Below are 27082 nucleotides of genomic sequence, written 5' to 3'. Positions count from 1 at the left end.
AGGGGCCTGCATTTGGGATGTAAAGTGAATAAATTAAAAACCGGGCACTGGTGGCGCACACTTTTAATCCCAGCACTCGGGAGGCAGAGGCAGGCAGGATCGCTGAGTTCAAGGCCAGCCTGGTCTACAAAGCGAGTCTAGGACAGCCAGGGATACACAGAGAAACCCTGTCTCAAAACAAAAACAAAAACAAAAACAAAACAACCACAAACAAACAAAGAAATTGCCTACCTACCACAGATCAGCCTGTGGGGTCTATGGAGGATGGTCTCGATTTTGGAATTGATACAGGAGGGCTCAGCCAACTATGTCCAGAGCCTTTTAAGAGAGCTGGCTAAGCACAAGCCAGGGAGGAAACCCCAGCATGCAGCATGCGTGTGTAGGTCAGAGAACAACTTGAAGGAGTTAGTTCTTGCCTACGGTTGCCAGGAATTGAACTCATGCTATAAGGCTTGACAGCAAGCGCCTTTTCCTACTAACCCATCTTGCCAACCCTTGCTTTTCTTTTCTTTTTTTTTCTCTCTCTCCTTTAAATGTTTATTTAGTAATCAGAATTTTTATATACATATACACTGTATCTTGATTATATCTGCCCTTCACTCTCCCCCAACTCCTCTCAGGACCCCTACCCCATTACATCTCCTTTCCAACATCATGCCCTCCTTTCATAATTATTATTTTTTTTATTCCATTGAGTCCAGTTAGTGCTGCTGATGTGGGCATTGTGTGGGGTCATCCACTGGGGCATGGGAAAGCCTGCCAATGGCCACAATCTTAAAGAAAACTGACTCTTCTCCCCTATCAGTTGCCAGTGGCTTCTCAGCCTAGGGCTGGGACCTCCAGACCCCGCTCCCCTCCTCAGCGCTGGTTTGTTCAGCTGCTGATCTGCAGGTCTCCTATAGGTAGCCACAGCTGCCGTGGGTCCAGAAGAGATGCAGGACCCAAAAGCAGCGGGCTTTCTTTTAGGCACCTTTTTCAGCATCATGAGCTGTATGCATGGCTGAGCTGAAGACATTTTGCAAAGAAATGGACAGCGCCGCTGATAGGACTACTGGGTGGAAGAGAGAGCAAGAGAAAAATGCAAAGAACAAGACGGGAAAGAGGAGGGATGCAGCCGGGCGTGGTGGTACATGTCTGTAATCCCAGCTCTCTGGGAGGCAGAGGCAGGCAGACTGCTGTAGGTTTGAGGCCAGCCTGGTCTACAAAGAACCAAGCCAAGGCAACACAGAGAAACACTGTCTCAAAAAACCAAACCAAAACAGGTGCAAAGAGAAGATCCAGCCCAGGGCTCTTGCTTCTTTCTGCCTTTCTTGTTTTTCTACAACCTTTGCTTTTCGAAGGTCCCCAAGTACGACTCCTTCCGCTGGTCTCACAGGAAATCAGACATCGGATGATAGCACTGGAGCAGGGGTTCTGCAGCACAGCCTCACTCAGCCTACTTCCTGTTTAGCACAAAGTTGCAAGGGCCTTTGCTCTGACTCCCCACCCTCCCATCCCCCCCACAGCTTGTCTTTTTCATATAAATGATAAGTTTTACGACTTACATAATCCCATCCCACTACCTGCATAATTTTCTACCATCCAGCTCATCTCCTATTCTATTATAGGACTTACCTCTCTTCAGCAGTTGAGAAGACTGACAAACTTTGTTTTTATAAGAGTGCATCTGATATACGTGTGTGCATGTGTGTGTGTGTGTGTGCATATATGGGATACAAAAGACACAATTCCATTTTTTTTTAAAAAAAACCTCAGATGTGTGAACATCCCAGGAGTAATTCCCACTCTAACAAAAGTATTTTCACTGTACGAGCTTTGGAACCAAACCTACGTAGTTCAAATCCCTTTCTACCTCTGACTACCGCGAGGATTTGGCCAAGTCTGTAATCTGTTTGCCTTTCATTTTTGCCTGTGTTTAAAAGGGTAGTTGTGCCTGCAGCCAGGGACTCTTCCTGAAGCTCAGATGCACTCACACAGAGTCTGGCATTGTGCAGACGCCTAGGAAGTCGCCCCCTAAATTGTTAGGCCCTGGTATTAGGCATCCAGGGAGATCAACGCGAGCCTGAAATCGATTGCCGAGAATAAAGGGAGTAAATGGGAACTAATTCCCAGCCTCTTGCGGTCATGAACTGCAGGTGCTAATCCTAAGAGGCCTTTGTGAGAATCTAAGTCACATGGCATGAAGACCAGCTGCCACAGAAAGGCATGGGTCATTTCAGTAGGACACCCGGGGTGAAGACAGTTTCCCTGGGATGCCTCGTGTCCAAGGGCCACTGGAGCCTAGAAAGAGAGCCAGCAGCTCCATGCTGGCTCCCTACTCAAGCTACACTCTGGGTTTGCCATCATCAGCCATAGCAACCAGTGCCTCAGTTGGTCTCTGAAGGACCCAGTACCCCATACACACACAGCCCACTCGGATGAAGAAAATGCAGACAAGTGAAGGCACGCCACAAATTTTACACTGCTCCATTGCTTTCCCACAAAGGAAACTGCTCACAGCAGGGGGCGGGGTGGGGTGCTCACAGCAGGGGGTGGGGGTGCTCACAGCAGGAGGCGGGGTGCTCACAGCAGGAGATGGGGGTGCTCACAGCAGGGGGTGGGGTGCTCACAGCAGGGGGTGGGGTGCTCACAGCAGGGGGTGGGGTGCTCACAGCAGGGTGTGGGGTGCTCACAGCAGGAGGCGGGGTGCTCACAGCAGGAGATGGGGGTGCTCACAGCAGGGGTGGGGTGCTCACAGCAGGGGGTGGGGTGCTCACAGCAGGGGTGGGGTGCTCGCAGCAGGGGGTGGGGGGACCGGCTACTCCCCTTTGCTCCCGCTAAAATCATACAGTGCGTGACCAGTGCATAGCATCTACACCGGCAGTCCTCAACCTTCTTAACGCTGACCCTTTAAGACAGTCTCTGATGCTGTGGTGTGACCCCCAACCATAAGACTATTTTTATTGCTACTTCATAGCTGTAATTTTGCTACTCTCGCGAACTGTAATGTAAGCATCTGATCTGCAACTCCTGGGGGTGGGGGTGGGGAGTCCTGGTCACAACCCACAGGTTGAGAACCATTGTTCTGGACTTAAGAACAAACTGTTGGAGCCTTGAGGTTTGGGGCTGTCACTCTGTTCTTGTTTTTGTTGTTTGCTTTTTGTTTTTGTTTGTTTGTTTGTTTTTCTGGTTGTTTCATATCCATGGCTAGAATGCTGATAGGCGGCATCAGTGAGCTGACCCAGACTCCAAGGTCTGAAAATGAGCTTAGAGAGGGTTCTCACCCCTCCTCCAGTGCTAAGGCGGGGGGGGGGGCGGAGTGAGGAGATGGGAGGTGGGTAGGGGGGTGGGGGTGAGGGGGGGACAGAGGTTACAGAAGTCACCTCAGCTCACACAACTCCTTAGAGGAAAGCTTATATGAAGACACACCGAGTCACCAATGTGATCCTCTTGAACAAATAAATGGTTGCTTTAAATGCTCAAACCGATGGGATGGCTCAGAGGGCAAAGGTACTGGCCAGCAAGCCTGATGACCTGAGTTTAATCAACAGAACCCAAAGGGTAAAAGGAGAGAACTGACTCCCACAAGTTGACCTCCGACCTCTACACGTGTGTCATGGATACCCACATATATGCACAAATTTACAAATTAACAGATATATTTTTTAAAAAGCTTTAATGCTCACAATGCATCACTCTTTTAAGTAGTCTAAAACAGGCTATGCATTCCGCGTTTCCCCTTCTTTTATTTACTCAGTTTTTGTTTTGTTTTGTTTTGTTTCCTAACATTGATAAGGAAAGGGGCAAATTCCAATCCTGCTCTTTCCCAAGTGAGGGCAAGGTCCCTGCCAATGGGCGTGCCCATCAACGAGGCTGTCCTGTGTGCTTGGCTGCACTCCCCTTGTTTTTGGTCACATAACATGAGAATGTCCACCCAGATCAATCGGTGACCCAATAAAAGGTTAGTCATTTGCTCCGGAGGTCACTCCAGGCAACCCGGAACCAGACAGGAGTGGGAGAGGGTGGAGCCAGACTCATAAGCACAGGGACCTGAGTTCAACCCCCACAACTCACATGAAAACTCCAGGGGTAGTGGCCCAGGTTTGCACTCCCAGTGCTAGGGAAACAGGCAGGAGGACTCCGGGGTTCTTTGACCAGCCAGTCCAACCGAATCAGAGACTCCAGATTCAGTGAGAGACCGTCTCAAAAACAAAATGGACAGTGCAGAGGAGCCACACCTAAGGTTGAACACACACACACACTCACACATTCACACACACATAACATACTCACATACACACATACACACTCTTTCACACACATACAGTCACATACACATCCACACACACACATACACTCAGTCACATATACATACACACACTCACACACACACTCACACACATTTATATAACACACATACACACTCGCACACACATACACACACTCTCACACACACATAGAAACACTCAGTCACACATACATACACACTCACACACACACATGTACACATGTGCACCTGCACACATGTGAACACAGTACACTGTTTCCTCATAACTGAACTTCCCCTCAGTCCCGGCTGCAACCCTCTGGGGTCTGCTCCCCTTCAGCCTTTGGAGTATTTATTTCCTGCCTCCCAAATCACTTTTTTATCACTGTGACTCTAAAGGAAAAGATTAATTCCAGGTCAGCAAACACCAGACTCTTGAAATTAACAATTCTTTAAGAAGCTCTTCAAATTAAAAGACAGCTAGAACTGGGAACATTTTTAAACCTAATGATAAAAACATTATTTTATACCAAACAAGCACAGTGTCACCCACATTCGGATGGTCTTTGAGGAGCAGTGTGAGAAGTGGATGGTGATGGGGCCTCTTGGGGCCTGGGCCAGCTGCTGCAGTTCATGGGAAAAGCTGGCAGAAAACTGCTGCGTTGGGCTGGAGAGGTAGCTCCGGTGATGGAGACCCAGTGGAGAACTCATGGCACCCTGAGTTCTAGCTCCAGTGCCACAGAAACTTGGCACAATGGGACTTGCTTGCAACCCTGGCATTTGGGAGGTGGAGGCAGGAAGATGGGAGGTTCAAGTCATCCTTGGCTACAGCCTGGGACACATGAGACCCCAAAGTCAGATGGAGGGGGGGAGAAGGAGGAAAGGAGGGAGAGAGAGGGGGGGGAGGAAGGGAGGGAGGAAAGGAAGGGAGGGAGGGAAGGCAGGCAAGTTGGCCTGCCTGCCTGCCTCTCTGTCTGTCTGTCTTTCTCCTGGGCATGGAAAAGACTGAATGGATCTGTTTAATGTTTGGATACATTGAAGATGCCTAAGACATGACAGACAAGCCCTGAAGGCCCACAGGCACACCACCCTCTTTTAACTGTTTTCATAGATTATTTTGAACACACACACACACACACACACACACACACGCTAGCGTGTGGACATTCATTTGCTTATGCATCAGTGGGCACTATAAGCACACACAAGATAAACCTGCTGTGGCACAAAGGGAAATCTGAGGCTCTGCCAGTTTCATCCAAGCAGCTACGCATCCAAATAGCTCTCTCAGGTTCCGGCTATTATGAATAAGGCAGCTATGAACATGGTTGAGCATATGTCCTTGTTGTGTGCTGGAGCATGTTCTGGATATATTCTAAGGAGTGCAATAGCTGGGTCTTGAGGAAGCCTTATTCTCAGTTTTCTGAGATAGCGCCAGATAGATTTCCAAAGTGGCTGCACTAGTCTGCATTCCCACCAGCAACGAAGGAGTGTTCCTCTCTCTCCACATCCTCGCCAGCATGTGGTGTCACTTGAATTTTTGATCTTAGCCATTCTGATGGGTATAAGATGGAATCTCAGAGTTGTTTTGATTTGCATTTCCCTGATGAGCATTTCTTTAAGTGTTTCTCAGCCATTCGATATTCCTCTGTTGAGAGTTCTCTGTTTAGTTCTGAACCTCATTTCTCAATTGGGTTATTCGGTTTGATGGTGTTTAATTTCTTGAGTTCTTTATATATTTTGGATATTAGACCTTTGTCAGATGTAGGGTTGGTGAAGATCTTTTCCCAGTCTGTAGGCTGTCACTGTGTTCTTTTGACAGTGTCTCCTGCCTTACAGAAGCTTCTCAGCCTCATGAGGTTCCATTTATTAATTGTTGGCCTTAAGGCCTGGGCTGTTGGTGTTCTGCTCAGGAAGTTGTCTCCTGTGCTAATGTATTCCAGGCCTAAGTGTCCCTCAGTAGAAGAATGGATAAAGAAACTGTGGTACATTTACACTATGGAATACTACTCAGCTATTAAAAACAAGCAATTCCTGAAATTTGTGGACAAATGGATTGAACTAGAAATGATCATAATGAGTGGGTTAACCCGGAAGCAGAAAGACTCAAAATGGTATATACTCACTCATAATTGGACACTAGCCCAAGGGGCATGTCCCATGGAAGTCTTCACTTACCAGGAAATTGGGACAGAGGAGAGGATATCCTATTGGGACTCTAGGTGAGAGAAGTATAGGAGAATGGGGAAATAGAAGGATCCAGAGGGTCCTAGAAGCCCATAAGAAGAACATTATGATGGGCAGATCTGGGCCGAGGGTCTCTGCTCAAACTATGGCACCAACCAAGGACAATACGTGCAGTAAACTTCGAACCCCTACCCAGATGTAGCCAATGGACAGGACATTCTCTACAATTGAGTGGAGAGTGAAGACTGACTTTCACAGGAACTCTGGTGCCCCATATTTGACCACGTCCCCTTGATGGGGAAGCCTGGTGGCACTCAGAGGAAAGATAACAGGCTATCAACAAGAGACTTGATACCCTATGATTATATAGAGGGAGAGGAGGTCCCCCTCAGTCACAGACATAGGGTAGGGGAATAGGGTGAAAGCGGGAGGGAGGGAGGAATGGGAGGAAACAAGGGATGGGAAAACAATTTAGATGTAATATGAATAAATTAATAAAATATAAAAAATAAAGAAATGTAAACAGAAAAGGATCCAATTCATAGTGATAAGTTTTCATTTGAGTAATTATATGTGAATAAATAAATAAAGGAATAAAATCTCGAAAAAAAAAAAAAAAACCCCAAAACAAAAACACAAACAGCTCTCTCTGAAGCAATGTCTTGGCTAGAACTCTTGCTCCGGCTCTGGAGATGTTTATTCTGTTATTCTTGGGATGAGCCCATAACTTGCCCCTTCTCGGTGTTCCCTCAGGTGGCTGTGGCGGTGGGAACAGTTGGGTGATGGAGCCACTGCTTTCCTACCCCTCCCCTGTTCTTTCTATAACACTATGATTTTTTTTTTTTTTTTTTTTTTTTTTTTTTTTTTTTTACTCTTGATCCTCTGGGTGAATTTAAAACCATTCTAAAAATAAGAGAGGCTAAGGAGATGGCCCAATCATTAGGATGCAGCAGTCTGAGCACAAGAACCTGAGCTCAGGTCTCCAGCACCCGTATTTCTTTTTTAAGTGCGCATGCCTGTGGTCCCAGGACTCAGGAGGTGGAGATGTGATTTCCTGGAGCCAGATGACCACCCAATCTTGCTAAGTCTATGAGTTCCAGATTCAATGAGAGACCCTGACTAAAAAGCAATAAATACATAGGTTAGAGAGTATGTGAGGAAAACATCCACTAGCATTCAGTCCTCAACCATCTACACACATAATAATTTCATCATCACTATTATTATTCAGGTTGCTGACTGGGTAGCATGCACTTCTTAATCACTTAGTCAGATCGGAGAGACACTAGTCCCACTGTATAGCTGAAGACAACCAAAGTTCAGAACACTACCCCAGGGCACTCAGCGGGTAAGTACAAGACCAGGGATTTGAACCCAGACCTGATTCCCATCCTTGACTGTTGACAATGAGTCATGTTACCCCAAAATAAGTCTCCAACACTCATTGTGGGTGTGTGTCTACAGAGGTGTAACTCTTAGTCCACAGATTCTGACACACAAGTACCTTTGCTGTCTATAGCTCATCTGAACCCATGACTCCAAAAGCTTGTTTTCAGCCATTCCTGGATTTTTTTTTTTTCTCTCTACCCCACCCTCCAGGTTCTGGAGCAGACATAGGACTGTGGTTGAGGGGTGAGCATCTGAGCCTCCATAATTTGCTTTCATAGATGGACACTGGGTGTCTGGCTGTTCTGTTGTCTTCTTGGCCTGTTGACTTGGAAGGCTCAGTGTAGCTCCAACACCAGTCTAAGAATGCCCTTCTGAGTGCTGGCATACGCAGAACATTTTCTATCTGGGGGTCTTACTATCTCCAGGATTTCTTCAAAACAAGGGACCCTCCCTCTGCCTTTGACTCCAGGGGTGAGTCTCCCCTTTCCCCACACCTCTAAGTTTTAGTGGTTCTTTGAGCAGCTATGGCCTCGTAGACTCATGTGTGTAAATGCTTGGCCCATAAGGAGCAGCACTATTAGAAGGCATGGCCTTGTTGGAGGAAATGTGTCCCTGTGGGTGCAAGTTTTGAGGTTACGTGTGCTCAAGCTACACTCAGTGACACACACAGTTTCCTTTTGCTGCCTGTGGATCAAGATGTAGAATTCTTGGCTCTTCCAGCGCCATGTCTGCCTGCACACTGCCACACCTCGCACCATGATGATAACGGACTAAACCTCTAAAACTGTAAGCCAGCTCTAATTAAATGTTTTCCTTTATAAGAGTTTCCATGGTCATGGTGTGTAGGCTCAATTTTCTTAGCAAATATGTTTTATTGCGAACTTATTAACCGAGCATACCTCACTTATAACCCGACTAATCTAAACAATAAGAAAAGAAGATTAAAGAATACAATAATGAAACCATAAGGATATCAGTTCCGAGGAACAATTCTCCTGGCATAGTCAGCAGGATTTCTTCTGCTGGAACCTGGAGCAACCAGAGCGCAGAACCTCAGCAGGAGCCCAGAGCCCCAAAGCCTTCCCTCCAGCGGTTCTCTCTAGAGCGTCTGGAAATGGAGCGATGAACAGCCAAAACTATCCCAAGTCTCCAAAGGCCCCACCTCCTGTTTTTGGCTCACATTTATACCTCTTCTCAGAATTTGTTCAAGGATGTTTTTCAGCTGGTTAACAACTAATCTCCCCCACAAGGTGGTTTAACATCTAAGAGGATAAACATCACCTGCTCTCTTACAAGTCTTTTTCTCATCCCCCACTTGTGATCTAAACAAAGAAAGAAAGAAAAAATTGTTTATCTCTCCTTCAATGGTGTCTCTTCACAGCAATAAAACCCTAACAAAACAGTTTGAGAGACTATCTTTCAAGTGATGGGAAGGCTTAGTCACAGGGTTTCTCTGTGTAGCCTTGGCTGTCCTAGGCTTGCTTTGTGGACCAGGCTGGCCTCGAACTCACAAAGACCCACCTGCCTCTGCCTCCCAAGTGCTGAGATTAAAGGTGTGCGCCACCACTGCCAGCACATTATTTACTCTTTTGCTCTGAATGTCTGAGTCTTTTATGTAAAAGCTCACTAGCCCATCTTTCTATTTTTAGAACACACCAAACATGTTTCAAACCTCAAACCTCAGAACCTTTGCCCTAACTGTCTGAAACTCTTTTTCCCCACAGAATAAACCCCTTCACTTTCCTCAAGCCTTTGTTTTCTAGATCAATTTCCGAACAAGGTTCACTCTGACTACTGTATTTAAAAATCACTGCCCCCTCCATTACCCCTGGGTTTTTGTTTTGTTTTGTTTTTTACTTTATTTTTTGAGACTAGGTATCATCTAGCACAAGCTGACTTTGAACTCGCTATGTAGCCAGAAATGACTTTGAACTCATACACACCTACCTCTTCCTCCTGAGTGCTGGGGCTATAGTCAGGTGCCTGCCAACATACCCACTGCATTAGAGATCCAGCCCAGGGCTCCACGCCTACAAGGTAAGCATTCTACCAACTGAGCTGCATTCTCTGCCAAACAGTTCTCATACAGGCATCTCTGCTTTGTTATGTCTGCTTTCTACCATATTACTCTCCCGCTCCCACTCCCACCCCCACCCCCACGCCCCGCGTGGTGCATAAATTCCACAAGGACTGGAGTTCTTGTCTGTTTAACTATCTCAAGAGCCAAGAATAGTGCATGGCACACAGTGGCATTCAATATACAGCATTTATTTGTACAGTTTGTACATACAAAATAAATAGATAAAATTTAAATAGCACTAGAAAGCCAGGACCTGCACATCACAGTCTTCCCTGCATGCGTTTGCTGAGCGACCTTGCTTCTCTGCTCTCCGCTGAACATTAATTAGCCCAGTGAGTGAGTTTATCCTGGGGTATCTCTCAACAACGCCCTTAGCAAGACTCTGATCTTTGCTTCTCACCCAGTTCCTTCCTAGCCTGAGCTCACCAGGTTCCAGCCTGTCTTTCAGCTGCAGAAATGCTGCCCCCACCACACTTACACTTGGCTGAACTCAACAGGAAGCAAAAACCTGGGCATGGAGGCATTCATCTCTCTTTGGGGTCAGCCTGCCACTTGTAAGACCACGTCCATGACACTACGCCCTCTTCGAGTGCTGTAGAGGGTAACGCAGGCAACGATGCCGAGGTGTCCTCACTCACCTTTGAATAAAATGTCCAAACACAACATGTCAACTCTCCATTGGTTGATTTGAGCTATGAGCTTGGCTCAAGGGGCAAGAGGGCCTTGTGAGGGATCTTATTTTCAAAATTTATCAAAACAGAAAGTGCTTCTGTGGGTCAATCTTTTTAGTACTAGATATTGCTAGATTTGGATTGGGGGAGGCAAAGAACGAATTCAAACACTAGGTAAAGTGCTTTAAGGTTAATAATTAATGGGGGCCTTCCCCAGCTGAGTACCAATAAGTATTCTGGTCTCTTCAGTTCTAGACGTTAACAAAAAGACCTCAGACCCCAGGTGAGGCGAGAGACATGGGGATTCCCCTCCATATCTGCATATTGCTGGTTTTGTGCACCTTTATCCAGTCAAGTGCCTCTGGACAAGACGTGGGAACAGGTAAGAGTTTATCTTTTCTCTAGAAATGGCCGTGGATTTTTCATTCTCGAACGCGTTGCAGAGATTCACGATGTGGGACAGAATTTGCCTCAGAGCACATGAAGTGGTTCTGTTAGTGGCACCCAACATACCCAGGGTTGTGCAGCACTTTGTAAAGGGGACCAGAATTTCAAAACGCCGCTCTGAGATGTCATAAAAGCCCCTCCAACTAGCAGGTGTGATGTGGACACTGTAGGAGAAGATTGCTTCAGCAGACAATGATCTGAAAGGTGTGGGGTCTTCCTAAGGGTTTGTTTGGATTCTAATTTGCCATCTAGGAGCATGGTTGTCAATCAAATGCTCTGTCTTACTGGGGTTGTGAAATCGTTGCTCTCTCCGAAGAGAGGGGAATCTGAGTCCTATTTCTAGTCCCCTCTAAAGCAGAGATGTCATTGCTTGTTTTCTAGTTTCTAAGTTTCCTGACAAAGCTTTTCTCCTGGCCTGAAGGAGCCATCAGCAGTCTTTCTTTTTAGTCTTCAGCTTCATAAACTAGACCGATGGCCAAGGACAGACTTAGACACTCTGTCATGCAGATGGAGTCTGGGTTCCTGGCTGAATGGTGTGTTAAATCAATAAATGGGAGGATTGAAATAACTAAACAATTTGACCAAATTAGACAGGGGTTTGGAACTTTACTTCTGCGCCCATTGTCATCACGATCTGATGGCCCAGATTGCTTTAAGAACTTGACTAATGGATTGATGCATGGAGGGATGGGTGGATGGATGGATGGATGCATGGATGCATGGATGAGTGGGTGGATAGATAGATGTGTGGGTGGGTGGGTGGATGGATGGGTGGATGCATGGATGGGTGGGTGGATAGATAGATGTGTGGGTGGGTGGATGGATGGATGGGTGGATGGGTGGATGCATGGATGGGTGGGTGGATAGATAGATGTGTGGGTGGGTGGATGGATGGATGGGTGGATGGGTGGATGCATGGATGAGTGGGTGGATAGATAGATGTGTGGGTGGGTGGATGGATGGATGGGTGGATGGGTGGGTGGATGGATGGATAGATGTGTGGGTGGATGGATGGATGGATGGATGGATGGATGGATGGATGGATGGATGGATTTGGAGACAAGGTTTATGAAATCTAGACTAGCCTCAACCTTGAGAGCCTCCTAAGCACTAGGGTAAAATTTAAGCTTCTACATCCACCAGAGACTTAGACTGTCTTTCCTCAAAGGCTGTGCTTGGGGATGGAAGGATGGCTCAATGGTTAGGTGTGACCGCTGCTCTTCCAGAGGACCCATGTAGAAGAAAGGGTTTGTTTCAGCTCGTATGTCCCAATCACAGTCCATCATGAAGGAAAGGCATGGCAGGATCCTAAAGGCAGGGACTTGGGAGGAACAGGGCTAAATGACCTGCTCCTCCCAGCTTACAGCATCAAAGACTACCAGCCCAGAAGTAGCACCACCCACAGAGAACTGGGTTCTCCCACATCAAGCATCAATCAAAAAATTAACTAAGGTGTGCCCTCAGGCCAATCTGGTGGTGGCATTTTCTCAGCTGAAGTTCCCTCAGTGCAAATGACTAAACTATGTGTCTCTCTCTCTCTCTCTCTCTCTCTCTCTCTCTCTCTCTCCTCCTCTCTCTCCGTCTCCTCCTCCTCTCTCTCTCTCTCTCTCTCATCCTCCTCTCCCCCTCTCTCTTCCTCCTCTCTCTCTCTCTCGCCCTAAAAAAAAAAAAACAACTATGCTTGACAAGAGCTTCAAAGATTTGAGAATCAATGATTTACTAGCAGGATATGTACCTTAGAATTCCAGAAAGTTCTCCTCTTATGAAAACTGGCTATTCTTTTGAATTTGTTATTTCACTGCTTCTGTCAGTTGTTAATTCCATATTAATTACTTCCACCTACTGATCATTTAATGTGCCATGCACAATGCTAATATTTTTGCTTAGATCATCTTATTCCTTATACTCTGTCTAAAAATGCCTCTTACATTATAATTTAGATCCACACAAGCAAAATTCTGGTAATCTTTTTGTCCTGTGGTTTTTTTTAATTGACTTCTATACTTGAATTAAAATATTAAAGTATGAATGAAGCCAGATGACTCGGATCAGCTTGTAGCAACAGCATTGTCACTGTCTTGCCATTCATCACATCTGTCAAAAGCGAAGAATAAATATGGACCCAAAAGCACATGGCATTGCCGACTACAGAGAGTCATCCTCAAGATGTGGGACAGCTAACTTCTTGTGGAAGTGGTGGAGGAATTAAAAAATGTACTGATAGTTTTACCAATCTCTTGGTCCCTCTTTGTACGAAAAAAGGGGGAGACAAAGGGTTAAGACTGGGGACCAAAACAGAATCAATGCTGTTCCCATTTTTGGCAAGGATTGTCAATAGAAGTTGGAAACCCACATAACATGAGTCTGGAGAAAGAAGTGAGAAGTGAGAAAGAGTTAACCACCCATGTAGCTAGTTAGCAACATTTTTGGAGATTTACTGGGCATTCGGAAATGTGAAGGTTGGTGTAGGATCAGAGATGGACATAATCTGCCCAGGAAGATATGTGGAAATGACCCAGCTCATTATATAATTGCAGTGTGGTTGCAGACGTTATGACGATACGGCATCACGGCGTCATGGCGTCACTGTGTTGGCATCATGGTGTCATGGCGTGCACAGTATAGTGAGGCGGCAATGAGCAGAGGAAGCCCAGGTCTAACCATGGTAGATGGAAACTTACAGAACTTTCTGGAGGAGGTGCTCTTTAAGCTGAACACTGAAGCTAAGTCTGGAGGGCTGAGGAGAGACTCTGAAGTACAAAAATCACACATGGCCGGGAAGACCCCTCCTCATGAAGATATTGATCTTATTCCCTGGGTTCACGGTAGATCAGGCTTCCCCCCTCTCTAAGCCCAGAATACTGTGCTACTGTGTTTGGTTTTGTTTTTTGTTTTTTGTTTCACTGAAGTGTGTGTGTGTGTGTTGAAATATATACGTATATACTAATATACATTAGCAGATTATCATACCTGTAGTTGTAGCACTGGGGAAGCTGAAGCAGGAGGATTGCTGTGAGTTTGAGACCAACTTGAGCTATAGAGTGAGACTGTGTCTCACAAAAGAGGAGTGGGAGAGGGAGGGTGGGAAGAAGAGAGGGAAGAGAGAATCTTCACAAACTGAACTCACTCTCAAAGTCTCCCCCGAGGAAGCCCTTAAGCCTTAGTGTGTCACTTTGCCTGTAGGCGGCATTTCCTTCATGAGACATCTCTCCAGCTCCCCCCACCCCTGTGCCAACCTTCCGTCATTTAGAGGTGAGGGCCAGCCGTGCACTCCATGTGGTTGTAGCTCATCCATTCAGTTCGCTGATGTCATTGTGCAGCTACAGCAGACCCCATCCACCCATTCTACTGTCAGGTGCAGGCTGCTATTGCCTTTGAGACTTGGGACTCGAAAGTAGTCCATGCCAAGGAGGTTTGCCCTCCCCCCTCCTCCCCCTCCCATGCCCAGCACCACGTCTTGGCACTCTGTATTTTTCTCAACAATCTCCTTGTCTTGCTGTTTCCCCAGGTCCTCGTTTATCTAAAAGCTGAGGGAAGTAGTGCTGACTAGTAGTGGGCGACCTCAGGAAAGAGGGTGACAGTCAAGTGGCCTCTGGTTCCTAGGAAAGCAGAATTCTCTTTGTAAACCCTTCTGTTGGTGTGAGGCAGGCACGGTTTCCTTCTCCGGGAAACTGCAAGGCCACCAATATCCTTTTAGCAAATGAGCATCTTATCCCAGTGCCTCTCAATGGGGTGACTTTGCCCTCCTGGGAACATCCAGCAGTGTCCGGAAGCATTCTCCATCGTACAACATAGAGAGAGCACTTCTCTGGCACCTGAAAGGCAGAAGCCAGGGGCACTCCAATCACCCTATTGTGCACAGGAGGGCCCCACAACAGTGCCTCATGGGACTCACAATGCTGAAGACAAGGAACTGACATCAACACCATCAGGCTCAGTGGATAAAAGCATTTGCCACACAAGCCATGAGGATAAAGTCCAAATCTTCAGAGCCCAGAGAGAGCAGGACATGGTGGCACACATCTGCATCCTCAGCTCTCCTACGTTGAGAGGGACAGGAGAGACAGAAGGATGGATACCTAGAAGTTCAAAGGCCAGCTAGTGTGCCATGTGCAAAGGTGAGCAACAACGCGATCTTGTCCCAAACACTGTGGGGCCAGCCCTGAGGTCGTCCTCTGCCTGCCACACATGTACTATGGCGCATGTGCTCCCACACGCATGCACAGGCTACTTACGCAATCTCGGAGCTCAGAAACAAGTACTTCTTGTGGGAGTGAGCATGTCTCTCTCAGGCACGTTCCGTGTGTCCAGCCTTCGTGGTACTTAATACCCATTCCCGCATTTAAACAGGAAGCTAAAGATATGTGACAGGATAGAGCTTGTAAATGTGAAACTACAGGAGTCACATTATTTCAGTTCTGTGTTCTTGTGTGATACCCATTCCCTAAGATTGTTTTTGTTTGTGTTTAAGATTTAGGAATAAAACATCATGAACTATAAAGTTTAAAATTTTACTTGGCAAGTAAACACTTAAGTTCAGAGAGTATTTTTTGTTGTATTCGAGTATCTTAACATTGAAATGTAATATTCTTTTTTTTAAATGCCCATTGCTTTAAAACTAAAAAAAAATGAGTTGAGAAAATAATTACTACTTTTGCATAAGCATTAATGAAATATGTTCATGTTATGGACAGAAGGGAATTAAAAGTCTATCTATGTGTCAAATACAATGCATGAGGCAGCCAACTGAGCGTAAAGAAGGTGGTTAGACATGGGTGTGCATTTCCCCCACCACAGCATGGCATAGAATGAGTCCCATTGGAGAAAAGTGAGTGTGGAAGGGCTCATTCCCAGCGCCCGCCCGTGCAAAGAAGGCACCGGAAGGGGCTTGTGTTCCAGCGCTGGGGCATCAGAGGAGAAAGAAGACAAGGCATTCCTTGTGCATGAGCACAGGTTCAGAGCTGGTCATGTGAGTGGGTCTTTCAAGCCTGAGTATATCCTGAGAGTACATTATCTGGGGGAAGTGGCGGAAGAGACAGAGATAAATATAAATACGGAGGAGAAGGAGGACAAAGAGGAGGGAGAAGAGAAGATGGAGATGGAAGAGGAGATAAAAAGGATGGAAGAAGAGGTGGAAGAAGAAATCTAGATGGAGGAGAAGAAGCAGCAGCTGGAGGAGAGAGAGAGATCACGTGTGAGCACACACACGGGGCTAGTTAACCTGCCACGGACGGGAAGGAGCCAGAAGCAATTGCTAAACCCATCTTTAAATTCAAATACTGACTACCAAAAGTTTCAGCAAGTGTGGGGGTTGGTAATGATGAGATTTGGGGGTGCATGGCTTATTATTGACCCCAAGATGCTCAGATCTCAGCACTAGGGATCTTTATTCAGCCCAGGTGGTGGGTTTCAGAGTCCTAAACCCGCACATACCGAGGTTGTGTGTAGGTTGCATTTTGATCAGGGGAGAGAAAGAGGTTCTTTACCTCTTGGTAAATTGTGAAAGGGACCTATGACTTCAAGAAGAAAGTTCAAGAACTTGAACTTGTTGCTTTTAAAAATAGCGTTAAGGAGCCAGGCGGTGGTGGCGCATGCCTTTAATCCCAGCACTCGGGAGGCAGAGGCAGGTGGATCGCTGTGAGTTGGAGGCCAGCCTGGTCTACAAAGTGAGTCCAGGATAGCCAAGGCTACACAGAGAAACCCTGTCTCGAAAAACAAAACAAACAAAAATAGTGTAAGGAAATTTGACATGAAATAGGGCAGGGCAGGAAAATAGGATAGAATAACTAATATACTGAATCTTTCTATGTACTTTCTAGAGGTTGGAAGTTTGTTTAAAAGTATACAGAGTTATAAAGCCGTGGTGTGCAATTTGGGCAGAAGAAGAAAGGAAAGGAGGGAGGGAAGGAGAGAGAAGGGGGTGGGGGCAGGCTGGGGGGAGGCTGGCTGGGGGGAGGCTGGCAGGCTGGGGGGAGGCTGGCTGGGGGGAGGCTGGCAGGCTGGGGGGAGGCTGGCTGGGGGGAGGCTGGCAGGCTGGGGGGAGGCTGGCTGGGGGGAGGCTGGCAGGCTGGGGGGAGGCTGGCTGGGGGGAGGCTGGCTGGGGGGAGGCTGGCAGGCTGGGGGGAGGCTGGCAGGCTGGGGGGAGGCTGGCTGGGGGCAGGCTGGCAGGCTGGGGGGAGGCTGGCAGGCTGGGGGGAGGCTGGCTGGGGGCAGGCTGGCAGGCTGGGGGGAGGCTGGCAGGCTGGGGGGAGGCTGGCTGGGGGCAGGCTGGCTGGCTGGCTGGCTGGCTGGGGGCAGGCTGGCGGAATACCTACAATTAGCCTAGGCTCCAGTCTGGGAGGAATCTCAGTGGTTATCTAGCATATGACTGCGTTTGATTCCCACCTGGGGGGGGCAGGGTAGTCTCGGATGTGTCCTCATAGAAGCGTCACTAGAACAGAGGGATCTTGGCACTGACAGTTCAGACCTGTCACCTTCACTCACCTTTGCAGGCCCAGCCAGCCTCAGATTTCTGCCCCATAGACTTGCTAGTTCCTGACTTGTAACTATGGTTAGGGGAGGCAGGCAGAAACGCCACTCAGACCCACAGATGAGCAGACCCACAGTTCTACAGCAACTGGAGGCCAGGCCCCAGCACTCTACAGAAATCTCCCTTTCTCTGCAAGAGACTCTCCTGCCCACTGGCAAATGTCGTAATGTCCTGGCCTTGCAGCCCAGTGGGTCCAGACCCTCCTGATGGGTGTCATAGGACAGGCCACGCACCAGAGGACAGATATCTGACTATCACCCTGCCTGCCTTCCACAGGGACCTCGCACTTCACAGGGAGAGACTGAAGAGCCACTGCAGGCCTTGGGCCTGCAAACTGACCTAAAAACACAAATCACCCAGAGAGCGCCCAGCCAAAAAGCCAAAATTGGGTATCTAGATTCCCTTTCCGGTCTTCCCCTCCCTCTGCCCTATTTAATACACCAGCTGCCATGCTGGGCACTCACAGACGACTCAGCAGGAAGACAGGCTGACCTGATTCGGCCTGGTCCACAGACGGGACGGAGCAGTCCCAAATACATCCTCCAAGACTATATTTTTGATACGGGTGGAGACGGCGCAGGGGCGAAGGGGCCAGCAGTTCTCACTGCCAGGAAGGTGGCTAGCCACTGACTCAAAAAGGGTGTCCGTTTTAGAGTGACGCCTTCTTCTCAGTGAAGAACTGGGGTCAGGCCTGCGAGGGAATGGGGTTAGCAAGGGGAAGGGCAGGACACAGGCTGGGGGGCCACAGGCACCATAGCTGGACTGCAGCCACAGTGGGAGAGCTAATCCTGCGTGGGGCAGAAGAGCCGCAGTAACTTGGGCTGTGTCGGGGGGGGGGGGGCTCACACTGAGGCGCCAGGGTGGAGGCCTAGATCAAAACTCGTCATTAATGAGCCTGCTGAGGGACCCCAGGGTACCCGCAGGACTGCACCAAAGAAGGTGCAGTTCTCACTCACTGACACTAGGGGGCGCAGTGACGTTTCCTTGGCTTCTAAGAAGCCAAAGCTATTAGCTTAATCTACCATTCGAATTCTGTTTGTAACTCTACTTCTAGAAACAGTAGGGCTAGGGTGGGAGACAGGAAGTGAAGAGACTCAAAGCAAGGAAGGGGCAGCCTCCTTGCATACATTCTCACATCCACACACCCGCACGCATTTGGGGTCTGCACTCAGCGACCCAGTAGAGTGCCGTGGGCTTAGGAAACCATCTACTTAGGTTCCAACATTAGGAGAGAAAAAGGCAGTATGCTTAACTAAACTTTTCCTGTCGTTACAATTGTGTGAAACTACATCTATTTGAAGGGTTGAAAGAAAACATTGGCGGGGGGAGGGGGGGCAGAATGCACAGAAATGGCTCTACTAGCGTTGCATTTATATCTGATCTTTTAAAAAATCTCTTCCACTTTTCATGTAGTGTATAGTACAATTACTTTAATGATTTGAATGACTTAAAAGTATATCAGCGTCACCAGGTGGAATGAGGGGTTTGACCAGAACTGTGGAACTCAGGAAACATCCGGGGGATTTGTTAAAATAAGATTCCTGGGGGCTGGAGAGATGGAGTAGAGGCTCTGAGCACTCGCTGCTCTCTCAAAGACCTGAGTTCAGTTCCCAGCACCCACACGGCATGACTCACAAGTGCCTATAACTCCAGCTCTAGGGGATCAGCCCCCTCTTCTGGCCTCTTTGGGCACTCCAATTTATGTGCGCGCGCGCACACACACACACACACACACACACACACACACACACACACACACCATTTTTAAAAGACGTTTCTTTTTAAATAAAATAATAAAGTTAAGATTCCTGGTCTAACAAAAGTCAAAGATGCCCTTCACTCCCATTCTTGGGAGTCTCGCAAGAGAACCAAGCTACACAGCCATAAGGTGTATGCAGAGGACCTAGCTCAGGCCCACACAGGGTTCCATGAGGCCTGCTTAGTTGATTCTGTGGGCCATTTCTTATGGTGTCCTCAACCCAATGGGATCCTACCATCGGGATCTAGTGTATGAGAGAAGAATACAAGGGTTTTTTGTTTGTTTGTTTGTTTTTTAAAGATCCCTGGTCTCATCTGCAGAGCTCTGAACCCAGTGGGCCTGGGGTACAGCTGGAAATTGGAATTTCTAAGACGTTCCAACTGACGCAGCTAGGGTGCTGTCCTGGTTCCATTTCTGTTGCTATGATCACATATCCTGGCAAAAACAACATATGGAAGAAAGATGTTTATTCAGCATACAAGTCAAGGTTACTGCCCATAATAACAGTGATGGTACAGTAGGAGGAGCTCAAAGCAGCTGATGCCATCATACCCACTGTCAAGAGCACAAAGAAACCAACGCACCCATGCTGCTTGCTCACCTGCTTGCTTCCTCTGCCCTTTCACAGTTCATGACCCTGTGCCTAAGGAATGGTGCCACCCACAGTGGGACGGGTCACCCCACATCAATTAGCAATCAAGACACTCTCCATGGACACACCCACAGGCCTACCTGACCCAGACAACTGCTCAATCAAGATCTTCTTTCCTGGAGATTCTAGATTGTGTCAAATTGACTTAAAAACTAAGCATCACAGGTAGAGGCCACAAGGACCCACTAGGAAAAGCCCCCAAAATAGCCAACGGAGGACCTACCACCTGTCCGTCTCCTGCCTTCCAAGACGAACACTCCCTGCAGAGCCCCCAAGGCATACCTGGCTTCCCCTCTAACTCCAAACTGAAAAGCTGGGAATCAGTACTTATTGCTTCTGCCTACTGACCTCCCCGGCAGGAGCTGTGGCACCACTTCTTTTTATCTGCAATGGGCTTCTTTGTGGCAGTTTGTGCATGTGTATAATATATTTTGATCATATTTCAACGCCATTACTTTTTCTTGCCTTCCCCCACCCATGCTCGTCCCCTCATCTTTCCAACTGGTGCTCCATTGATGTGTGTGTGTGTGTGTGTGTGTTATTAGGTTGAGTTTCATTAGGTTGCTAATAGCAGCATGGATGAAAACTTATTTACAGGATCATGGTCAATTTGCCAGTGGCTGTACCACTGAAGAAAATGTCCCTCCTTCACCAAGAAACCAGCAACTACCCATAAATCCTTATGGGATGCTAGGCCTTGTGAGGTCCTCCTCTACCTCCAAATACATGTTAGATCCAAGATATTCATGAAAACATGTTCTTCCAAAATAAAACATATGCAAGCTGAAAAGAAAGTATTTCTTGAATAAACGCTTCTGGGCTGAGACTCACTGGTGATGGGTAGGGAAACTGTCACAGCTCAGAGCCACTCCTTTCCAACCCTAAAAATATTCTCAAGGGCATTTCACAGCCGAGCTGGGCAGGGCCTGTGAGCTATCAGGTGAAAAGGATTGGCCTGTGCATAACTGTGCAAAACATTCTGATGTCAGATGTTCCGTTTCCGGTGGAGGTGGGGAGGGAATCTACTAACTTATATTGAAACATAAAATCGACAGCACCAAGTAGCACTTATATAACCGTTCGTTGCATTCCAAGCTCCAAGGTCGGGACAAAACCACCATTTCATTTACCACAAAGCTTCAAGCTAACAAAGACTCCAGCTCCGGAGAGGAGTATGTATGTGAGAATTTCATTTCAATGTGATAAGTGTATAAATTTATGCTGTGCTGAGAGTCCTGGGGCAGAATGGCCAGCTAGGAAGGCATTTTAGCGAAGTGTTTTGATTGTGTGTGTGTGTGTGTGTGTGTGTGTGTGTGTGTGTGTATGTGTGTATTTGTGTGTGTATGTGTGTATGTGTGTGGGTGTGTATGTGTGTTATTTGCCTGCATGTGTGTCTGTGTACCATGTGTAGACAGTGCCCATGAAGGCCAGAAAATGGCATCAGATCCCCTGAGACTGGAAATGCAGACAGATGTGAGCTGCCATGTGGGAGCTGGGAATTGAACTCGAATCTTCTGCAAGAGCAGCCAGTGCTCTTAGCCACTGAGCCATCTCTCTAGGCCCCTGGGTCACGTCTTGAAGGAAAAGGAGGAAGAGAATACTATAAGGGGAAAAGCACGAACCAGTCTTGACTGGAAGGGTTGAAAAAAACGAGAATGAATTTGAGAACCCATGAGACTCAGGCATATGTGGCCCAGAATAAGACCAGTAAAAGACGAGAACAGAAGCAAGGACTTCCAAGCGCACCCTCAAGAGCTCGGCCCTGACTCTGGAGGCTGCGTTGCCTAGACGCAGGTTGGCATTTGAGAAGGAGAGGTCAGGCTCACTAACTGCCTCCTCAGACTGCCCAGAGAGCCTTATCTCCCAGCCTGATTGAAACCCTGGCCACTCCCTTCTGGGGAGCAACAAACACCAGCAGGAAAGGGTAAGGGTGGGGTCCTGTACTCAACAGTTTTGTAATCTCACTGGGCCCTCACACAAGTATTTGTCTCGCCCTTCAAGGTAAGCCCCGGCTTTGGGCAGATCTCTGACATGTTCTTGTTTCATTGCTATCTCAAGCACTAACTCAGAATTCGATTTCCATGAAACTTAACCCAGTTGTCATGCTAGGTCTCTTCCATCTTAAACATCTCAGTGGGAAAAGAGAACTGTGTACAAATTTCACACCACACCAGCTTGCTGACCAATAGCGATTTCACATTGAAACGTTCACCCCCTTGGCCTGCACTAACCCACTGAATTCTTACTGTAACCCTTTAAACAATATTAGACAGGCATAAACACCCCATTTTGCAGAGGTTGGTGATTACCAACCATATGAGTTACTTCTCTTATTACTGTAGGGGAGGGGAAAACTGACAAAATGAAATTAAGGAAGAGTGACTTATTTTGGCTGAAACTCTTACTGCCGTGTGACAAGGATGGCATGGTGGCAGGAGCGCAAGGCAACTGGTGACATTGAACCCGCAGTCAGGAAGGGGAGAGAGATGCATGCTCATTTGAGAGGTGCACAGCTCGATTTGGATTTCTCTTTTTAACTCAGTCTGGGATCCAAGGCTATGGGGTGGCCCTGCTCATATTTAGGGTAGGTATCCCCACCACAGCTAACCTAGTCTAGAACTCCCTCACAGCCGTGCCCAGCGGTTTGTCTTGGTGATTCTAGGCCCTGTCAAATTGACAATCTCAACCATCATAGCAACTACGGCCTCCAGAGGTGCAACTGGAGGTTTCTGTGGCTTGCTTTAGCAAGAGCAGGGGAGAGGGGCCTAGGACTGACTCATGGGAGGGGTTTGAGTCCGCTTGTGAGAACTGGGCTGTGTTGATGAGTCTAAGGAAGGCCTGGTAGGCAGAGGAATTCTGGACTAGATCCCATCAGGAGTCTAAGGTTGGGTACTCAGGGTTGACTAGTCACTACACCAAGTCAAGCAGGGTCTCATAGGTGAGGACCCTGAGTTAAGGTCAACCCTCGACCGCCAAGCTACACTCCCAAGTCTTGAGCTGAGGTTGACACAGGAGCATGATCACACATTCCCTCAGTCAGGAGAGAGGAGGATCTCATGGCATCTGTGGCCTCCACAGTCCTCTCTCTGTCCTGACACAGAGATGAGGCCCCTTACCTTCCTGGTTGTACCCTGTGGGTGTTGTCTGTGCTCAGCTAGAGTCTTGGGGTCTGGCTGCAGGTAAGGTGAATTTAGCTCCGTTCTCAAGTTCTCTCACATAAAGGACTCCACGTGATGTCTCCGAAGTCCTGTAACACCTCTTCACTCATCGCACAGCCTGTGGGGCTCCCTTTACCTCTAAAGTTCCATGAGAAACAAGCTGATTCCCTTCTGCACTGACATCCTAGGTGTCCTCCCGGGAAAACTGAGTGGTTGTCATGGTGCCAGGAGACCCACAGTGCTCACCTCCCCTGACTTGGTACTTGCACATGACTGGTAGAGGGGAACATGGGCGCATGGTTCTGTGTCTTATGTCAGACCTTGTGCCCTGACTTAACCCTCCATGACTCAACAGCCTGAGGGCTCCAGATTCCCAGACTCAGAGGACAAAGGCATAATTCTGTAGGAACTGTGCAAGCACTAAAAAATGGCCATTACAACACTTCTTTCTCAACACGATCTGGACTAGACACACATCGGTTTTGATGAAGCAGAGACAAGGAAAATTCAGATTTGATGCTTTGTGGGGAGGGGCCTCTTATACTGCTTTAATGAAGTAGAGCCAAGATGTGTAAAACAACAGTGCTGGCTTGTTTGTTTTGTTGTTTTTAAGATTCATTTTTAGTTTGCGTGTATGGGTTTTTTTGTCTATTTGTGCCCCACATGTGTGCAGCATCCACTGAAGCCAGAAAAGGGTGTCCAATACCCTGGAACTGGAATTAGAGATGGTTGTTAGCTGCCATGTGGGTACTGGGAATTGAACTCAAGGCCTCTGGAAGAACAACCAGTGCTCTTAGCCCCTGAGCCATCTCTCCAGCTCTGGTAGCTACTTTTTTAAGAACCCAAAGTCTGTACCTATTCATTTCACCTAATATTACCAGCAATATTATATGTTGGGAGGAAGGTGTTTACTGACCCTGTTTTACCGATGGGGAGGTAGCTCAGGGTCATGAAGTCTATGAATAACTCAGCTAATGAGTGGCCAAGTCACTAGTCACAGCCAGACCCACCAGACACAACCTCTCAGCCTACAGCAAGGACTTTCCTGAAAGGCCATGGGGCAGGAAGTGTCTCCAGGGGTCCCTTTCTTAGCCTTCAGCTCACCCTGTTGTGTACATCAGGGCCAAGGGACACACTCTGGCCCTCTAATGTTCAGCTTAGCCACTTAGGCGTGATAGTAGAAACAGTCTCAGTGGTCCAGGAGCAGAGCCATCCATACTCAAAGTCCCGGTCCCCCTTCACCCCAAACTCCATCATAGCTTGTAGCTCCCCAGAGTCACGTCACAGCAAGGTGCGAGCACTAATCTGGGAGGAAGGGGCAGTGTGGACCAATGCTGGACATTGTAGGCTGGCGTCACAGTAGCCAAAAGTCCTCCAGAAGGTGCCCCACCCAAGAATCCCCTAGGTTCGGAACTGAGCTGTGTCCTCATGGCCTCCGTGGCTTAGGGTTATCCACACAACATGGAAACATCTCCTCTGACAATATCTTCCTTTCCAACAAGACAACTCTCACAATTGTCCCATAATTAAGTAACCCTTGCCACTGCCATATTGTCCCACAGAGGGGCACAAGCTGACTAACAAGTGATCAGTGTCTTAGTTACTTTACACTGTGTGTGATAAAACCTCCCTCCCTCCCCCCACACACACACCTTAAAGAAGAAAGAGTTTAGTTGGGATCACGGTTTGAGGTTACAGCCCATTATGATAGGGGGATTCATGGTGGCAGGAACTTGAGGAGGCAGCTTGTCACGTTATATCTACAGTCAAGAAGTAGAGAGCTAGGAATGCTTGAACTCAGCTCACAATTTCCTTTTTTTTTTTTTTTAAGATTTATTTATTTATTATATAGAGTTCTGCCTCCATGTGTGCCTGCACACCACAAGAGGGCACCAGATCTCATTATAGATGGCTGTGTGCCACCATGTGGCCGCTGGGAATTGAACTCAGGACCTCTGGGAGAACAGTCAGTGCTCTTAACCTCTGAGCCATCTTTCCTTTTTATACAGTCCAGGATACTAGCCCAAGGAAGGATGCTGGTGGTGTGTCTTCACACCTCAATTAACCTTATCATAATAACTGTTGTCATCGAAGATATGCCCAGAGTTGATGATTGATGATATCTGGCCCAAGCAGGAAAAAATAAAACAAAACAAAGCACCTCCAAGGACCCCCTCAGGAACCCACACATAAACAAATGGCCTGTGTGATAGATAGGGAAGTCCACACTCAGGATGACTGTGGCCTATCAACTTCTCCAGAGACGTAGCCGCCCAGGACATGTGTGTCACGTCTGGTGCTGGGTTCCAGCATGTTCATTGAACATTCAGTGAACGTGCTGGAATCCAGCACCAGAACAGCCAGGACAAAGAGACACAGGCTGGGTGGCTTACACACAGAAATTATCTCATGATTCTGGAAACACTCGTGACCAAGAAGCCCATAGGCTCTGCATCTCTAGCGCAGCTCTAAGCATCAGCTTTCTGATGACTTCATCTGAGCCCCACCCCCACCCCTGCACCGTAGTTCTGTGCCTCATGTCCTCTCCCCACCTCCCACATGTGTGGGCACGTGTGAATGTGTCATTCCACAGCGCTGGCCTGGAACCCACACAGTAAGCTAGACTGGCTGACCAGAGACTCACATAGATTGGACAGTTTCCACTGATATTGCGTGCCTGGTTTCTTTTTCTTTCTTTCTTTCTTTCTTTCTTTCTTTCTTTCTTTCTTTCTTTCTTTCTTTCTTTCTTTCTTTTAAATGTAAGTCCTGGAATCAAACCCCAGTTTGCCTGGCAAGCATTTTACCAACGGAGCCATCTCTCCGGCCCCAATCTCCTCCTCCTCCTCCTCCTCCTCTTCTTCTTCTTCCTCTTCCTTCTCCTCTTCCTCCTCCTCCTCCTCCTCCTCCTCCTCCTCCTCCTCCAAGGGCACAGGTCATGGTGGATTAGGGTCTGCACCAATGACTTCATTTAACCTTAAGCCTTGCTTTGAAGACCCTACCTACCTGTCTATGGTTTTCACATTCTGAGGTGCTCTGAGTCATTTAGGGCAATGCAGGCCCTCCAACTGGGGTCCTGAGCTGCAAACTGGGGTGCTATGGACATCATTAACATGTCTTTATTTTCTTGGAGCTGTAATGACTCTTAGGGAGAAAAGCGGCTTAGAAATATACATGATTTTAGAAGTAGAGCAATAGGCCCAAACAAGGCCCAAACCGAGCCCTTTCCTGGCAGTGTGGAAAGCAATAGCCCCGTTAAGGCTCACAGGAGCCAGCTGGCAGCTAGGGGAATCAAGGAACGAGGTGGGGGGGGGGTGGGAGGGAGCAAGCAGTTCCTTTAAGCAAAGTGATTAAGAATTTCTGGCAACACCACCAGGAACTGGCAGGAATCCAGGAAGGAGTGCTTATCTATCTCATATTGAGGGTAAGTGATAAAACTCAGCCCTGGCACAGAACCTGAGGGAAGCGTCATCTAAGCAAGGATGTGCATGGCGTGAACCCAAAAACACATTCTCTCTGCCTTGAGAGGTATCTCTCCCACATAGCCTGTCTGCAGGCAGGTTGTTGCCTAGGGTCACTCAGCCTGGCCTCAGCCAATGAGAAAGGGCCCAAGGCCAGTTGCCACCCTCTCCTGACATGCCTTGCCCCCCTCTCCCATTCTTACCAAGCTCAGAAGGAGGGTACAGTGATAGCCAGTGGCCAGCAACAGAGCAGGGGTTGCAAGAGTACCCTCCCTCACCCTGGAAACCTTTGCCTGGGCTGTGGGTTCCTGGTCGGCCAGGGGCAACCGACTCAACAGAAATGAAGCACGGAGTCTGGGGAGATAGCTCTGTCAATAAAGTGCTTGCCTCCCGAGCCTGAGGATATGGGTTCCATGCCCAGAACCTGTGAAAAAAGGCAGGGCGTGGTGTACACCTGTAATCTCAGAGCTGGAGACTCCTGGGAGACTCAAGGGCCAGCGAGCCTA

At 47.8% G+C, this 27082-nt stretch overlaps 2 protein-coding genes across 3 annotated transcripts in view; both read left to right on the top strand.

The window, feature by feature from the left end:
• Window positions 1-27082, top strand: part of Myzap (myocardial zonula adherens protein) — a 725358-nt gene that overhangs the window by 592461 nt on the left and 105815 nt on the right. The gene's annotated exons all lie outside the window — the stretch shown is intronic.
• The window catches only part of Lipc (lipase C, hepatic type), a 128891-nt gene continuing 112587 nt past the window's right edge, over window positions 10779-27082 (top strand). The window contains exon 1 of one of the 2 annotated variants that reach the window (XM_051156756.1): window positions 10779-10955. In XM_051156756.1, the coding sequence (XP_051012713.1) occupies window positions 10871-10955 (85 nt within the window). In that variant the 5' untranslated portion in view covers window positions 10779-10870. The remainder of the gene's footprint in view (window positions 10956-27082) is intronic. The other variant, XM_051156757.1, reaches the window with a different exon arrangement.

Source organism: Acomys russatus, chromosome 14, assembly GCF_903995435.1.
Source record: "Acomys russatus chromosome 14, mAcoRus1.1, whole genome shotgun sequence".
Taxonomy (NCBI): domain Eukaryota; kingdom Metazoa; phylum Chordata; class Mammalia; order Rodentia; family Muridae; genus Acomys; species Acomys russatus.
The sequence above is the reverse complement of the archived record's forward strand: the minus strand, read 5'-3'. Positions and strand labels throughout refer to the sequence as shown.